We start from the raw sequence: 18,844 nt of genomic DNA on the forward strand, positions 1-18,844 counted from the left end.
AGGGCATTTATTTCCTGTTGATCTAAATTGTCTGGTTCAAGTAACATGGATTGCATGTCAGTCACATACAAATCACCGTCTTTTGTGAACTGTTCTCTGGTTCAGATTACCGGTTTCTTGAAGAATCTGCCAGAATCATTGATAGTGTATGCAGAACCAAGCCAGCATTGGGTGTGTATCCGCAACAGAAGAGCCTGCCTGGAGTGAGTCATGCATTACGTTAGCCCATTAGTATGTGTTGCATGGGAACATTTTTACAGATGCTTTATGAATGAATACTTCAATGAATTTTTCATGAATCTTGCTGCTTTTTAAAACTTTTTGTAACATTGGAGCAATGGATTCTAGCAACAACAGCCAAATGCAGTTGTGTTGATTTAGGAGACTTTTGTGGCGAGCATTGATCATGATCTATTGATGATATGAACTAGATGTGGCTTATGTGCCTTGCATCATCTCAAGGCAGCCATGTGCACTATAAAGCAACTGCACAGGCCTGTAAGGTTAGTGGTACTCTCAGAGCTCTTGCCATGGTTTTGCTAAACTATCTTGTCTGTGCAGGATCATGCTTTATTGAGTATTGCTCTGGTGACTGCACAAATTGACATTTGCAGCACTTGTATTGTGTTCTGCCTATGGTCAGATCTACTTGGCTTAGATTTCTGACCTGTCCCATGCCTTTGTAAAGGGGGAGGCTTGACTTCAGATGTCTTTGAAATTTGATAGATGCACATGACCATAATTACTCTTGTGCAGCGACAAGTTGGAGCTATTGCATCAAAAGCAGGTGGATCGTTCCTGAGTGAGGTCACCTTTAATTTTGCTTTAAGGTCCTTTGCTCTTTGTTGCAACTATGACAGGGTGAGAAAGGATGACATGACTCGAGAGATGGATGGTTGATGTTGCACACGTACGGTGTGGAAAGTATACAAGGCAAAGGGATTTGTGTGAAGGAGGATTACAACTCCTATAGCAGAACAGCATCGGCCAAGTTAGTGGAGGTTTATTAAAAAAAAAAACAGGTCAACACCACACAAATGAGAAAAAGGAAGGCAAAGGAATGATTTACCCAGTGCTTTCTTTGTCGTTTGTGTTATGCTGGAACCTAAATGCTTCTACAATATTGGCAGAAAAAAGCATTGGAATAGGAGTAGCAGTCAAGTTATTGACACACGTTCAAGGTGTCCTTAAACACTTTTCAAACACAGTAAGAAAAAATTGCCTATCCGTGCAAAAGGTTCTTGTGAACATGTGCGCCAAATATTATTGCACTGTATGCTGTGAAGAATTTGCAATCTCATGTTGAAAACGGCAAAAAATAACTTGCTGCTGCTTGCACAATGTTGTCACGCAGTGTCATCACAAGCAGCTGGGTCTACCAGCAGCTATTGGCTGATTTTGTGATAGGGAGAACATTATCTGTAATACATAATTGCTAATTTTAGTTAAGTAAGTCAAACGTATATATGTGTGCAATCTCAAAAAGACAAAAAAATAATTTGATCTTTGCCTTGCCTGCCTACATACGACAATTGCATGTAGCTGTGTCTGCTGTGCGGAGCCTCCAAGATGGCAGCGGTGTGCTGTGTAGCATAGTCTACCGTGGCTGCCAAAGGGTGCGCGAGGACCCCTTTCAGGGGGGCTTGGCCCCTTTGGCTTCACCCCTGTGTAGCTTTCAGTGCACTAGTGGAGATGAAAAGAAAGAGAAAGCTGCATGTCGATGCTATAACTCCACTTATACTTGAATGATAGAAAAATTCTTGCAGCATGAGATTTGTGAGATGGCATCCTTTAATAATGAGGCCATTGTATTATTAGTTAGAAAAGTGTTTCAGGGCCCCTTATAAGAGATGGTTGAGTGTATTATGACAAGAGTGTTAAAATAATGACACTGTGCAAGTGCAAGTTGGAGCAAGCTGCTGTGGTGGGCAGAGTAATCATCTGAGAAGATGTGAACAGTCACTTTGGAGGCAATAGGGAAGGCATAAAAATGAGGTACGTACAGGACATAGTTACGCTACAGATAGGAGAAGGAAGAATTGGTATTCAGCTTCTTAGTTGCTTTGGGCACTGGGTTTAAAGTGAAGCTTCCTTTGCCATTTTCTTCGGCTATTCCACTGCTGCTGCTGCTGTTGCTGTTTGGCGCACAGTGTTGGGGGGTGGTTCAGAGTGTGTGTATACTTGACAGGAGCATGGCAGAGAGGAAAGGCAATGCGAGAAACTCATTTGGACCTTTTCACCGTGTGGAATGTGCACAATTCCCTCGGGAGCTCCTTGCGCATTGACAGCTGTAATTGCCCACGACTCCCCGAGAAAGCATTATAGAAATTGCAGTGCTTACATTTCCACTAACGTGCAACTCCTGAGGGAAGCTAGATAGAATCGTAGAGAGGAGGCAGAGAATAGGTAGAACCGATGCAGTCGCGAAACGAGTGAATAACAGCATTGCCACTCATCGCTCGCAGTTCCCATACAAGGGGTTGGGGATACAGAAAAGCTCACGTGAGGACGCAACAATGGTTGCAGGCAAATGGGGTAAATATAAGTTCAAGGCATGGTAAGGTACATTTCTGCTATTTCTAAAAAATAAACACCTTGCAAATTTGTCAAGCAGACAACTTGTACAGAGTGTGCTGAAAGAGAGCTGTATTAAAGCGCACTGTAGGGTCTAGGCGACACTACGGAAGCGTTCACACATAAAATGAACACTTCTGTGCCTGCTATGGTAGCTTTGCGACTTTAGCATTGCTCCAGGTCACAGGTGTAATCTCAACCACGGCAGTTGCATTTCGACGGGGGCGAAATAAACACTTCTGCACTTAGATTTAGGGACACATTAAAGAACACCACGGTGCCAAGTTAATCTGGAGTCTGCCATTACAGCATGCCTCATAATCCGATTGTGGTTTTGGCATGTACAGCTCGTAATTCAATTAAAGTTTAATACTTCTGCCATGATGTGATGTGCCATGTGAGGCAATGATTAAACGCAACCCTCTCAGAAGTTATGAAGTATGGCACAAAACGATGCCTTGAGCAAACACCTCCTGCTGTGTGTTCTGTGTTCGACACAGACAAACAGCAGTGAGGCACGCAAGGTAACGTTTAACATCAACTCACTACTGTCGTGTTAGATTAAACATTGAAGAAATGAAACATTTGCTGTGAACATCACCGCTAATTATAGTCAATCAAAGCAAACAGCACAGAAAGCTGCGCTTACATTGATTCCCACAGTGTGTAGGATCCGCATAATTTCTTGTTGTCTGATTCTTCATTTGAGGGCAGAGAACCTCTTGACATACAAGAGTGGAGGATAGAACTAACAGGTTGGTCACATTTTAGGCTTGCAGGAAAAGTATTAAGAGGAGATATAGGCTGAAAAATTGGATTTTTCTTTGGAAAATATTTTTAGTGATTTTGGTAACTAAATTATGCTCGAATTACTATATATTCATTGTGTAAAAAATTATGCCACAATACTAAGCGTAAGCTGGTGAAAAAATTTAACCCAGTCGTAGTGCAAATAACTGCAACTGTATGTATGGAATGTTTGCAAGAATTCTTCTGTGTATGTATGCGTGGGAAAAGTATGGGTGTGTGGTGTGGGGGAACTATGATTACATGAAATTTTCAGAGTATGGCAATTCTTGGAAAGTCTTTTTGTGCCAGCTCTTCTTTGGGGGGTTGCACTTAGAAGGAGCATTGTTCTCTGTGGATAATATCTTTTTGTCAAAGAACAGCCTTGCAGGGCAGCTGACGGATTTTTGCAAATTGTCTATTATTGCATTTGAGTCTCTACAATACAGTATAAAAGAGTGGCGGGCAGTTCTTGCAATGCTGTAGTGCTATAACTTTGTCATTGTGCACATAAGTGTGTCATATTTAACCTACCATGTCTTGATTAGATAACTTTATCACCAATTTCAGCCTAGTGGTGTGCTGAAATTTTCCTGCACAATCTATGAAACAGCTCAAAACTGCAGAGAAAAGTACAACTCAAATTCAACGGGAACAGAAATTCAGGTTCAGAGCAAACACTTAAAAAGGGTGAAGAAACAAGTTAATTTTTTTCTTATTTTTCTGCTCAAATACAAAACTAATGAATACTCTGTTTAGATTTCCCTGACTGTTTCAAGTGCCTGATTGAAAATCATTGGTACATTCAACTGGTCCCTTCTGAGCTCTGACTTTAATTGCAATGATGTGGAGCCCGCTCTTGATTGGAACTAGAGAAAGCGTGACCAAGCCGAACGTGCAGCTGCTCGCCAGAGCTATCGGACCTCGGAAGAAGAAACGCATGTGCACATCTGTTCTAAACAAACAAGATGCACAGGTGCCACCACATTGCCAGGACTGATGCCACGCCAACAACGGAAGCTGTAGAGCCACGTGACTAGAACTCTGCCAGATCGTAGCGTTCTGTTTCGACCAGCTGAATGCAACATGCATTGGCGTGTTTCCCTGAAATTTTTTGACGATATCTCCCCTTCCCCCCTTGCCCACGGAACAGAAAGTTTCAGGAAGTGGACTCCGAAAGAGTGACATGGACAGAAAAAGCTTAAATGTGAAAGCTTGAATGTGAAAGCAAGGCTAGGGCTAGTGGCGGACCGAAGCGAGGTGGGGGGGGCTCATTGAGGAGATCCCCTCTCCCTTGCACAGAACATTGCGACCCCACTCATAGTGCCTCCACCTCATTCTGGGTCGTGTTAACCATAACTGATGAGGAGGGATCAGCGCATGCATAAAAGCTTAGGAGACATGTTGCTCCTCACCAGACATTTGTATCGTCGAAGAGTTTCTCATTTTTGGTACTTGACCGAATCGTCGACCATGCTGCATGGAAGAAAAGCATTACGAAAATATTAAGACTTGCTTGTCTAGGAAACATCTAATAAGCACCCCCCCCCCTTTTTTTTATTTTTCTTTCCCTTGTCTCTGACTTTCCTTATGTCAATAAACTTGAGAAGAGCTTGCTGTTAGGCTAGTTTGTGCAGGCTGTTAAGAATGGAAACAGCACAAAAAAAAAAAAACGGAACAATAAAGAAAGACCTACAGAACACTGATTTTCGCATGGCAACATATATCAAATGGGGGGGGGGGGGTACTGGGCCAGGGAAGCTAAGAAGCTGCCACAACAAACAGGTGGTAGGGCAGGTAGGTGAATGGCCTTGAAGTGCCCACAGAAACAGAAATATAGGAATGTTAGGGGCCGCCACGCCCTTCAACAACCCGGTGAATGTTGAAGAGTGCGACAGTGACAAATGGAAAATAATTTTAAGAAGAGGAGTTGGGTGATGGATACGAGAAGGGGGGAGGGGTTGTGCATAAAAGGCATCAAGAATGAAGTTGGCAGATAATTACGGACATAGGGAGAGCGTCTCGTGACTGCCCAATCACTCAACACCAGACAGCTGTGGCCAATCGCCTAGGTGAGGATTCCCTACCCGGCTGTAACACATGCTGTTTAATTGCTGCGGAGAGCCCTTCCTTACTAATCATCTTGGCAATTTTCAGAATAAACGGGTGTCAGGAGACACGACACTTTCACATCTCTCAAAGCTACTGGCCCTTATTTTACTGCGAACTACAGATGCCGTAATTTTCACAAAGGCTTCTAAACAGGAAGCAGCCATGCTTCCTACTGTCTGCCTCATCGGTTTCCCAATGTGATCAAATAACAATATGTGTTGCATGATGACTACAATGCCATGATCACAAGTTTCCAAACAACTCTTCAAATAAGTCGGACAGCAGGTCACCGAAAGTGAGTGAAACTTGCATCATATGATACTATCGAAATTCTAACGCAAAGCTTCGTTGCTTTATTTTTAAATCTAGAATAATATAGCATGCCCACAACTTCGAAAGCTCGATTAAGTGATAGGAAACTTGCAAAATAGTGCCCGCGCTCTGCTGTACGTAGCCGTGGCTGTACCACGCACTAGGTCTGGCTGGAAAACAACGGTGATCTCCATTGTTACGTGGGCTGCAACAAGTCTGACCTGGAAACGAGAAAAAACAGTGTCCAAATGGGCAGACGAAAACGGATTTAAAGTGAACCCCAACAAAAGTTCTTGTGTGCTTTTCACAAGAAACAAAGGGCTCATTGCAGATCCCAATATCGAAATGTATGGTCAGCAAATACCTGTGAACAAAGAGCACAAGTTCTTAGGCATCATACTTGACTCTAAACTAACTTTTATTCCACACATAAAGTATCTCAAGATGAAATGCTTAAAAACAATGAACTTACTGAAAATTTTATCCCACACAACATGGGGCAGCGACAGGATGTGCTTAATGAATCTATACAAGAATCTGATTCGATCACGATTGGACTGTGGTGTCATGATCTACCATTCTGTTGCCCCAAGCGCGCTAAAAGTGCTAGTTCCTGTCTACCATCTAGGGATATGACTGGCCACTGGCCCTTTCAGAACAAGTCCCATTGAAAAGAATCAAATGAGTGGTCACTCCATCTGCAGAGAACATACATCAGCCAAACATATTTTCTGAAAGTTCACTCTAATCATCAACATCCGTGTTTTAATACCGTTACCGATATGACATGGGCTACACTCTTTCGTAATCGACCCTCTGTAAGATGGCCCTTTTCACTGCATGTGAGGGAGCTTAGCGTTGAAATGGATGTCCCACTCCTCAAACATTGCTTAATTCCTCCAGCTAAGCTGCTGCCTCCTTGGGAGCGGCAGCTGATACAGTGTGATATATCTTTTCTACAAGTTACAAAGCATGCTCGAGAGATTGAAATCCAAGTGCATTCCTTGGAACTCCATACAAGCACTCCTGCACAGAGTTCTACACAGATGCATCGAAGTCACATGACGGGGTGCCCTATGCAGCTGTCAGTCTATCCTTCTCGGAATCCGATGTACTGCATCAGGAAACAAGTATACTTAAGGCCGAGGCCTACATACTATTGTTGGCTGTGAAGCATATAAGGAAATCAAAACTCCAAAAATCAGTTATATATATGGACTCCCTAAGTGTTGTGAAGGCCTTGATGTCATTCTGTAAGCACAAAAATCCAGTAACTAATTAACTCTATTGCGTCCTGTGTAAAGCATAAATATTGAATTGAATTATGGGGTTTTACGTGCCAAAACCACTTTCTGATTATTAGACACGCCGTAGTGGAGGACTCCGGAATTTTCAACCACCTGGGGTTCTCTAACGTGCACCTAAATCTAAGTACACGGGTGTTTTCGCATTTCGCCTCCACCGAAATGCGGCCGCCGTAGCCGGAATTTGATCCCGCGACCTCGTGCTCAACAGCCCAACACCATAGCCACTGAGCAACCACGGCGGGTAGCGTAAATATCGTGATTATATGCTGGGTGCCTGGCCATAGGGGCATCGAGAGTAACGTTCTGGCAGACCAGATGGCCATGTCAATTGCATCGCATGCTGTTAATCCTGCTGCTGCAGTCCCTGTCACAAGTCTGAGGCCTTAAGAATAAAACTGCGAAACCACTGGCAATGCTTGGGGAAAGTGGAAACAAATAATATGCTACACATAATAAAGCCGCAATTAGGTTTCTGGCCCTCTGCAACAAAATCACGCCAAACAGATGTCCTATTCTGTCCTCTCAGAATAGGACACACATTTGGCACCCATAATTTTTTACTCACTGGAAATCAGTCAGTCAGTGTAAATGGAACTCCCAACCTGTGGTAGATGCGGCGAGAGGCTGACCGTCCTCCACGTCCTCCTAGAGTGTCTGGAAGCGGAATCTGAGAGAAAGAAACATTTTCCCCTGGCATACCAGCAGCACATGCCCTTTCATCCTGTAATGTTCCTCGGCCCAGAACCACTATTTGACACCAACACAGTCCTAGCTTTCTTGAAAGATGTTGTGTTACGTGTTATTAGCCGCATACATTGGTAGCGCTTCCTCTCTTCAGAGGATGCTGCTGTGATAGTTGTTTCATATAACATATTGCTCTAGGCCCTTGTGTTTCAAGGGCTTTGGTGAGGCAGTAGTGCTACAGCCAATTTTAGCATCTTACGTATTTTGTAACATTCTTTCGCAAGGCAGTTTAATGCTCATAGTACCCGTCATTCGTCATCTCCATAATCTTACTACACATAGATTCTACGCACTTTATAGCAACTATTTTTAAGGCCCTTTTACAGCCACAACACATCAACTTCATAGAAGTCATAACTCCACTGCAAACTTATCAACACTGGCCTGGTGCTATTTTGCCATACCTAGCAGTTGCGCTACTAAACACCGCGCGTTCAATTGAGAAGACATACGATAGTGCGCTATCTTTTTCTTGTATGGCCCAGTTTTTAGCGCTGTTTGTTTTTTCAAGTTATGGCCCAGCTAGGTCATTGACATACATTAATTATATAAATGCATCAGTTCGTAAATGCAATTCTAGTTTTTTTTTAATATCACCATTTTTAAGAATAGCATACGGATGGTAGGATAATTTGATCTGAAGTGGCTACACACTTTAGCATTCTGTCACTATAAATCATCGTCATGTCAGTCCCATCAACATCTCAGAACACATTCTGGCCAGTTGTTAGTCCCTTCAATAGCATTCTTATTCAGGGAGAGTGCTAGGAGTTTGTCTTTGCTTGGTGTACAACCACTCTCCACATACAAATGCGCACACACGCATGTACGAATGCACGCACTGGCACACACACCAAAGTGGCTATACACCTTAGCAATGAAGTACATTTGTCAGAAATTAAGCAGAGTGTTGTTTCGGCAACAGAAAAACAATTATCCTCATTTAAATATGATGTGAAGCGAAGGCGCTAAAACAACGGAGGACAAAGAAGAAACACACACGGGGCGCCCTGTGTAACCAATTTTCATGGTACCCATTTTTGTTTAGTGCAATGGAAAGCTTATAGGTCGGAGTGTCTAATAAGAAGTGCGAACACGGAAAACGCCATGGAATATTTCTTATCAAAATTTTTAGATCCTTAGTGAGAATGTAGTCATTCAGTGGAAGCATGCTGAAAACGTACACAGAGAGAGAAAGAGAAAGTAAAGGAGTTGTCGGCAGAGAACCCCCCCCCCCCCCCCATAGAGTTTCATATTAGTATAACTAGAGGGAAATCTGGCGCTGCGATCGTTCAACCATCATGGGAATGATGGGAAGTACGGGCTACGGATTGTCATTCTGTTGACTGGCAAACTAGCCTACAAGTATTTTTTGTCAGTTTTGGTTTCGCTCTAAGTGCAATTGCTATAACCTGCAGTGGGACAGTGCAACGCAAAGCTCTCTGCCTTTGTTCTGTTGCTCGAAGTGGCGACAGCACGCTGGGCCAGCCGCTGGGACGATGTTTGTGTCAAGGTGGGGTGTCAAAGCCATGACGAGAAAGCGACGGCATCGTAAACGTTGAAAGAACATGTTTTGACCATTTGGACCTTGGTTTGTTAAGTGTGTTAGGTTGGCGCTGTAGCGTTAAGTGCTTTATGAAACTTCAGAATAGGAAAAAGAAGGCACCACTGATACAAGACATAGACAGTTGTACTTCTAGTGGCTTGACAATCAAATTTTATTGAGGGCTTCATTATGCATTGCTCGTTTATGTGCTCATTGAAATGCGTGTTTTAGGACTTTGAGAACATGAACTTACTTGTGGTAGGAAAGGTTGTTGCTTCCTGGCTGTAGTCTAGTGTCACAAAATGGGTAAGCACAAAGCCACGCCATAACGCTTCGGAAGCGGTGCTTCAATATAAAATATAATGAAGCATGCTCGTAGAAGGCCACAAGCGTCCTAGCTAGCACTGCAGCAGATGTGCTTAAAAGTACTTGAAGATGTTCAGCAATCATGACAGCCGACGCAGCCATTCGAAAGAGCGCGATAGTTCGCGAGTGCCTGTCATCTGTGACTCGCGTTAGCAGCGAGCAGGCGTCGTAGCAGACGACACTTATAGCATTCCTCTCAAGGGCGCAACACTTTCTCACAATGCAACATTTTTATTTCCATAAATACTTGAAGAGTATTTTTATATAAGTACATGCACGGTTGTTATTGCTGTTGTAAAAATAAATAAATAATTCTGTGGCGTTAAATTGAGAACAGAATTGCAAAAAAATGCAAACCCTGGTGTGCCCTGTTGTAAACCATGCTTCGATCTCAAACTCATACAAAGTTTATGTAACGTGTTGTACATTATATAAGATATTGCAGAAATAAAATTAGATTTTACGCGATAATATTTAAGTATAGCTTTGTTTACTGCGCCGTAAGCAAATGCCATTAGTCTAAATATCGAAGTCAGTCCGAAGCCTGTACTTCCCATCATTCCCATGTAGGTTGAGACAATGCTCATGAGAGAGCCCCCGTAGACACTAGCACCACATTTCCCTCTAGGGTATTTATTTAGAAACTCTATGCCCCCCCCCCCCCCCTTCCCCGAAATTAATTATAGGCTACGCCATTGGTAACATGCACAGCCAGAGCGCTCGGAAATGACCAGCCGAATGTACCATATGTATGACATGGTTGCTGGATGTGAGAGTTTTAAGTCCATTTGGGTTGCAATTTGACTAAATTAATAATGCAGGACTCGACACACATGGCACATTTCCTCATTATCGAAAATAGTAAAATGTAAGGAGGCCAATGGCTGGCCTTACAAATAAGATTGCAATAAGATTGTGCTTGATTTGCCAAATAAAAATAAAGTGTGCAAAATAAGTCGGAATATTTCTTAGATTTCTATTGCTGGTGGCCAGTTCTTGCTCCTTTTCTCCATTTGCTTTGTTTCCTTGCTTTCTGTAGTTCCTGCACAAGTTCCAGGCAGAGTGCAGGCGACGCGGCACTGTGCTCAAGTTGTTGCCTCGTTGCTTCACCAAGCGCCAGGAAAACAAGTCACAGTACAACTTCCGTGAGCGCTGCATCTACTGGCATGTGGCTTGGGTCTTCCCTGCTGCTCACGTCAAGGTCCACGAGAGCCAGAGGTGCATTTTCAGCCTATTCTTTTGCAGTGTGCCTATATACATATGGTCTGTTTCATATGTAGCAGGCAATGCTACAAGGGCTAGAAAGACTGCAGTCACTGCTCGCATTTGTGACCAGAAAATAGTGCATCACACATGAAAGGTACAGGTATGCATAATGTAATTTGATGTAACTTTTATGCCGCAACATACGACATTTATCATACATGGAAGGCATTGCAGGCATGATTCTGTTCACTTAAAGGGATACAGAATAAAAAATTTGTTGTCAATATCTCTGGCTCCAACGATAGCTATCATACTGAGAGTGACCAAAGCAACACTCTGAGCACAAATGAGCAAAAAGTAGCTATTTTAATGAATATTTTTCACATCGCTGTGCCTAGCGGCTCTGGCAAAAGTGGATGTCATGTCACACTTACCTGCCTTACTGCTTCCCACCCATTGCGAGCGATCGCAAAGCCTTGGGGTGTCATTGAAAAGGCAGCGCCTCAAGCCTGATGCTATGTTGTCTGTTTTCTCAAGGAAGCGCAAGCAACAAGGCGTCAGAGGTGCCTTTGAAAATGAAAGGCGAAGAGGGGTTTGTGGTTTTGTTTGCCCTTTTTGCATACGCGTGATGAAAACGGCAGGTAGCATTAGTCTTTTCTCGCGTGCCTCTCGTGAATGCTTCTCCCATAAACCGCTGGCTTGTTCACGCTGGAGTTTTGTGCAGAGGTGCCATTTCGCAGTAATTTGTTGTTTATAAGAGGTTCTGAGCCAGATATTTTGCCAATTCTGCCCGAATGGATCGAAATTCGCATCGTCTGCAGCGCCGACGACCGAAACAAAAAGAAGGTATCGCCTACATGATACTGGTGGTTCCATCTCGCTCCCGCCAAGGGAAGGAGCACCCTGCTGCAACGAAACGAGGGAATGGGCGTGTTAGCTAGTGCAGAAGCAATGCGCTGGGCTGAAGTATATCTTACCTGCTTGCCACTTGTGTTACTTGTAGCCGCCAGTTTTGCAGGTGGTGCATAAAAACTTTGTTCCTCTGTGTTTAGATTATTGATCAACTTCTTGGTGAAAGTACGGAGGAACCAGAACGCGTGCCTCCAGTACCAGTTGCTACCTCTGATGGAGTGTCACTGGAATGCAGTTCGTTCCGGCTGTTGCCGGTTGTTCAGTAGGCCATTCATACCGTCACTATCACTAGAACTTAGCATTGTGCATGGTGCAATGTGGGGAAAACAAAACGCGCCACCGGTCAGTTTGCCCCGTCGCTGCTGCAGCTGGATGTGACGTCAGATCCGCCGGCTTGTTGTTGGAAGCGCGTTGCGTGTGACCCTGTGGCCTCTCACAGAACGTCAAAAATAAAGCCATCCGCTCAAAAATAACCAGAATAATGACTATATACAAGAGCAATCGTGTCTTAGGAATGCAATTGTGGTGCTTTCTCAATATTGGATTTTTATTCTGTATCCCTTTAACAAGTGGGAAGCAAAGTGACACATTGCTGTGACCAGTAGCCGCAGTGCACTGCTTGCGCTCGCGACCAAGACATAGTACATCGCATATTGGAAGCACAAGGGTGTGCCCATAATACTTAGTTCGACATACCCTTACATCCATAAGTTGTAATAAATTAAGTGGTTAGTTCCTATAAAGTCTCGCAAATAAGAAACAACCGTACTGCAAAATGCATGGAGTTAGATTTCTATTACAGTACTAGCGTAGCTTCTGCAGTATTGCTAAGCAGAAATTGGAGGCATATACATTTTGTGCAGCTTCTTTGGTAGTCTTAAATTCAGATGCTGCTCTGCTTGTGCAGCATGTTGCAGATATAAAACTTTAGAAAGGGCTCTTACTGCTTTCTGAATAGGGATCATGTGGACAGGTGTCAACAATCACTATTGGAAATATATTGTAAATTGACACGTTGCATATAAGGCAGTCTTGTTGTCAACACATGATTTGCAGCTCAAACTTTTCATATCTGTGTGGCACACAAATGATATATTTACTATATAATTCACTAATGAACTTGTTATACTTAGGCCATGTATTGCAGTTACAGGAGTGTAGCCAGTTAGTGGTCAGGTAATGTCAATTTGCTAAGAATCCTAAAGCTAGGACCGTTTTCAAGCTAGCCATCCTAAAAATTTACAGTAAGATAGGTGCTCCATGTATTGTTTTCTCGGTGTACTTTATTGCATGTTTTTACAGAACAAATTTGGAAGTCAGTTCTAGGGTCAGAATTCTTAGTAAATAGACATGCTTTGACCACTGGCTTATTGTTGATTATTTTACTTAGGTAAGCTATGAACCTGTCAGCTTTTGCAAAAACACCAGTTGTAAATGTAGTTATTATATTTGTGTCACAGCTTTAATCTTTGTAATGAGAACAAATGCTATTAAAAAACCATTACAAATTTTGTGTATCGGTGACATTGCATAGCTGGTACCATGTTTGCCTAAAGCCAACATCCAATAACCACTAATGCATACCTTGGAACAATAGCAACCATTTTCATATGAATTGAATTTCTCATGCTCATTCTTATGCTGAGCATGAACAAGTTGTGGTTTATTAGGGTATATTATAAAAGGCCAAGTGAACAATGTTTTCTGTGCAATGTGTATATTTGCAGCAATCTGGTCTGCATAATACCCTAGTCACATGGGTATACCAAAGGTCCTTTGAAGTTAAGGAGCATAGAGTGAGGGGGTGAGAAAACTTTATTTCTAATCAGAATGATTCGCGTCCAGCGAGTTAGTGGGCTGGGGCACCCGCCGAGGTTACTGCCAAGATTTCTTGCCTCCCGGCGGCTTCCTTGGCCTGCTGGACTGCCCAGAGTTGGTCTTCCAGGTCCAAGCTGAGCAGCGCGGCCTGCCATCGCGCGCGGAGGCTGTTGGCGGAGGTCTCGCTCTCATTGTCGGGTATTAGTCCCTGGCATTCCCATAGCATGTGTTCTAGCATGGCTCTGTTGCCACACACTTTGCATCTATCTGTTGTGTATGTGTCTGGATAAATAGTGTGCATTAGTATCGGACTCTTGTATGATTTGGTTTGTAGTTGTCACCACTGGACAGTTTGCGATCTACTGAGTTGTGGATGGGGTGGTGGATAAGTGCATCTTTGCATCTTGTAATGGTTGGTGATGTTGTTGAACCTGGTCATTCTGTCTTCCCATTCCTATACTTTGGAGGGCCCTGTTAAGGGGTCTACGTTCGTCGCAGCTCGGAAAGCTAGTCCTCGAGCTACGTTGTGTGCCATCACATTAGCGTTGTCCTCTCCCGTTGGGTCAGGGGTGTGGGCTGGCATCTGTCTTCCCTTGTTGTTTTGCCTTTTCTGAGTATGTTTAGCGCTTCAGGGGAGATTCGGCCGTTCACGAAGTTGTGTACTGCCGTTTGGGAATTGCTGATTATATATATGCATTGGTTTGTGTTATGACTAACACTATAGCCGCTTCCTCCACCATTTCGATGCGTGTTGTGTTTATAGTCAAGCTTGTACAGCATTGTCTCTTGTGGTTAAGTACTGCTGCGACAAAGCTATGTTTGTGTTTGTAAAGTGCAGCATCTACAAAGACTGCATCCTTGTCTCTTCCGTAGTTCTTTGCCATGTTCTTTGCCCTGCTTTTTCTCCTGCCCTCATTATGTACAGGATGCATATTCTTGGGTAATGGGGGTACTGTGAGTTTGGCCCTTGTTTCCTTGGGTATCTCCTGTTTGTCTCCATGTCATGTGGTAGCGGATCCCTAGTTTATCTAGGATGTGTCTGTGCACCGTCATCTTGGATAGATGTTCGTATTGTGCTATATGTTGCACTTCTATTAGCTTCTGTAACGTGTTGTGCAGTCCCAGCTCTAGGAGTTTCTCTGTGCTCGTGCTTAGCATGAGTCCAATCGCTTGTTTATATAACTTCCTAATTAGGCCATCTAGCTTCTTTTCTGCAGCGTACCATCTGTGGTATGCCGCCACATGCGTGATCTGACTTATGACGAACGCCTGGATAATTCTCATGATGCTTGCTTCTTTCATGCCCTCGCGCCTGTTGGTGATTCTCTTGATTAATTGCATCGTCTTTGGCTTCGATTTTGCTAATGTTTTCTTCTTTGGTGCCATTCGCTTCCATGATCGTTCCCAACACCCTTATCATCTTGACTTTGGGTATGGGTTGTCCATCTCGGGTCTTGTGTTGCTGTCTGCGTAGGTTTGTGTGTTGTGGTTCTTGGGAGGTCTCCCCTTTAGTGTTAGTCTATACAGCAACGCCTAAGATTTTTCGGCTGAGCATGTTTGACCAGTGCCTTCTAGGTATTTCTCGACTGTTTTAACTGCTTCTTGTAGTCTCTGTTCAATCAATCCATCACTGCCATCGTTTATCCATAGCATGATTTCATCTGCATAGATTGTGTGGTTAAGTCCTTTGATTCTTTGTAATTTGCTAGGAAGACCAATCAGAGCTCGTGCGTAGGCAAGACGGCGGAACATGCCATACACAACCGAGTATCGCGGTACATAGAGAGAGAGGGCCTCTTCCCACATAACATGGTGGGCTTCAGACCGGGCCTCTCCACACAGGACATAATGTTACAACTCAAAAAGCACATAATCGACGGCATAACCAGAGACACCAGGGGCATACTGGCCCTGGACCTAACGAAAGCGTTTGACACGGTGAAACACAGATTTCTAATGGAAACGATCTCGGTGATGGGGCTCGGCCGGAAATTCCACTCTTACATAGGCTCCTTCCTCAGAGACAGGAAAGCCACGATCAAAATAGGACAGGCCACGTCCGATTGGTACACGCTGGGCGCGAGGGGCACCCCACAAGGGGCGGTGCTCTCCCCGCTATTATTCAATCTAGCATTGAAAGGGCTATCGGACTGGCTGACGAGAGTGACCAACGTCAATCACGCCCTGTACGCAGACGATATTACGGTGTGGTGCCCGGGAGGGTCCGACGCAGAAGTCGAGCGGGCTCTTCAAGAAGCGCTGGACACAACGGAAGAGTACCTGAAGGAAACGGGACTCCGTCTGTCACCCAGCAAATCGGAACTGTTGCTCTACAGGCCCTCGAAACAAGGCATGAGGAATTTGACGCCGATCGATCAAATACCAATCAAATTACACACGAGTGACGGCCAGCCGATCCCCAGAGTGGACACTATAAGAATCCTGGGGCTGCTAATTGAGGCTAAAGGCGGTAACACCCAAACGGTCATGAGTCTCACGTCCAAAACGGAGAACATGCTCCGGCTGATCCTCAGGGTGACCAACCGCAGGGGAGGGCTCAGCGAGAGCAATCTCATCAGACTTTACCACGCCTTCCTCATGAGTCACGTAAATTACATAGCCTCGGCGCTAAAATGGACCAAGAGAGACGCGGCCAAGATAGACACACTGATGCGCAAGAGCATCAAGAGGGTGCTAGGTCTTCCGATCAGTACAAGCACGGAGCGGCTCGATCGGCTAGGGGTCCACAATTCGCTAGCAGAAATAATCGAAGCACAGACCAAGGCACAGGTCGTGCGGCTGTCGACCACCAGGGCCGGCAGACGCATCCTAGAAGAAGCAGGAATAAATGCCGAGGCAGAGTGCACCGCACGCAGCGTCGCGCTCAGCGCAGCGGTCAGGGGCACTTTCAAGGTAGAACCGCTTCCGAGAAACGTCCACCCGCAATTCAACGAGGGGCGCCGAAGGGCGAGGGCCCGAGCACTGCTGAAATCAACCGCCAGCTGTCCGGGACTGGCGGCATTTGTAGACGCGGCCCAGTACGGGCGCAGCGACCGGTACGCGGCCGTCTCGATACGCTGGGATGGCACGATCATCAACGCAGCATCGGTCAAGGGGGTAACGTCCGAGGTGGCCGAGCAGGTGGCAATAGCCATGGCAATGAGGGACCCCGAACGCCCTTACGTATACACAGATTCGCGATCGGCGGCCAGAGCATTTGCCTCGGGCTCGATATCGCGGAAAGCGGCGGCCATCCTCGGCAGTGCGGGAGCCGCGGGTCATCACATCCTCAAATGGTTCCCAGCCCACATGGGGGCCGACGTGCACCCCGACTTTCCCAACGCCAACGAGCTGGCACACGGACGCGCGCGAGGACTCACGCACCGCGGCGATCGTGGCGAGCGAAGTGGCGGGGAGGGAGGGGAGCACCGAGACCCGCTGCTCACCTTCAACGAAATAACCACGCATTATCAGCTGTCGAGGAGGACCTTCCCGCTCCCCCACGCTAAACTTACTAGACCACAGTCATCTATATTCAGAATGTTGCAAACAAGGTCGTTCCCCTCGAGAGGCAGAATGAGCCTTTATTCATCGGACGTAGAGCCGCAATGTCCGGATTGCGGCGAATCGTACTGCTCGCTATCGCACATGCTTTGGCAATGCTCCGCGTTAAGCGGCACCGTGTTCAGCAAAGAAGAAGACTGGATGGACGCCCTGCGAAGCGACGACCACCAGACCCAGCTCCGGGCCGTCCAGAGGGCTCACGAAAGGGCGGAGGCTCACGGGCTTCCCGTCCCAACGTGGGTGCGGCCCGCGACCCCTGCCGACCACTAAACCAAGAGTGAGTGGGAAGGGGTTCCTCAGGACCCAATAAAGTTCTTTCCTCCTCCTCCTGCGGTGTGCCGGCACTGCAAATAGGCACTTTCTCAGACGTGAGGTTTCCTACCGTGATTTTTGTTTCTCTGCCTGTTAAGAAGTTTCATATATAGTTGTACGTCCGCTCGCCCAAACCAAGGTTGCTGGTTTAGTGCAGTATGGTTTGGTGTGCCACATTGTCGAACGCCTTCTTGAGATCTAGCCTGAGAATGGTTCGAGTTGATCTCCCTGGTTCATCTATTACTTGGTGCTTCAGTTGCAGCATGGCGTCTTGTGTAGACAGGTTTCTTTGAAATCCTATCATCATGTTTGGGAGTAAGTCATTGTCTTTTATGTAGTTGGTGGGCCTTGTGAGAAAGACATGCTCCATTAGTTTGCCCATGCAGGAAGTTAACGGTGCAGGTCTTAGATTCCCGAGTTGTACTTGTGTGCAAGGCTTTGGTATTAGGATGACTTGTGCCGTCTTCCAGTGCTGTGGTACCTTTCCTTGTTTCCAGCACTCGTTGATATATTCTGTGAGTTTGCCAATGGACGCATTGTCCAGGTTTCCAAGTGTCTTGTTTGTAAGGGCGTCTGGGCCCGGTGCCGATTTTGTGTTAAGTTTGTGCAGGTCTGCTGTTGTTTCTGCTTCACTAAACTCTTCATCGAGGTCGGAGTTCTGTTCTCCCTCGTATTCGGGATGAATACATGGCGATGCCTGTGATATGTATTTGAGTTCGACCTCTTTCAAAATTACTGCTCTGTTCCTTTATACGTGCATAGAATCTTGTGTATGTTTTGCCTGTGCACCGTTTTTGTTTCCTCTGGGTTAAGGAGATATTTGAGCAACCTCCACGTCTTGCTCGTGCTTAGTTGCTCATCCATCTCTGTGCGTAGTTCCTCCCATTGTCATCTTTGTAGCATTTCTGCAGCCCTTGTTTGGCCTCCCACATGTGTGAGAGCCTGCTGTCTATCGCTTCTAGCTGAGCTTCTTGCGGGATCACCTGGGTCGATTTGGAGATGTCTCCCTTTAGGTTGGCTGTCCACTGAATAGTGTCTGTAATGGTTTCTATGTTCCTCTCTTCCCTTATATTTTTGAATTTCACCCAATCAACTAATTTGAGTTGATTACCCCTGCATTTGTCTGGGCCTCCATTGAACTGGATTTCGATTATGGAGTGGTCACTCCCCAGGTCTTCCTGTGTATTTAGCCATCTTATTGATTGTATATTTTTAGCGAAGGTGAGGCCTGGTGTGGAGTTATCACAGACGCTGTTGCCTTGCCTTGTGGGCGTTGCTAGGTCCG

At 45.3% G+C, this 18,844-nt stretch overlaps 1 protein-coding gene across 4 annotated transcripts in view; it reads left to right on the top strand.

The window, feature by feature from the left end:
• Positions 1-18,844, top strand: part of LOC142579093 (box C/D snoRNA protein 1) — a 74,465-nt gene that overhangs the window by 1,648 nt on the left and 53,973 nt on the right. For all 4 annotated transcript variants that reach the window (XM_075688971.1, XM_075688980.1, XM_075688963.1 and 1 more), the window contains 2 exons: positions 106-203; positions 10,787-10,965. In XM_075688971.1, the coding sequence (XP_075545086.1) occupies positions 106-203; positions 10,787-10,965 (277 nt within the window). The remainder of the gene's footprint in view (positions 1-105; positions 204-10,786; positions 10,966-18,844) is intronic.

The sequence above is a fragment of the Dermacentor variabilis genome, chromosome 1, assembly GCF_050947875.1.
Source record: "Dermacentor variabilis isolate Ectoservices chromosome 1, ASM5094787v1, whole genome shotgun sequence".
Taxonomy (NCBI): Eukaryota; Metazoa; Arthropoda; class Arachnida; order Ixodida; family Ixodidae; genus Dermacentor; species Dermacentor variabilis.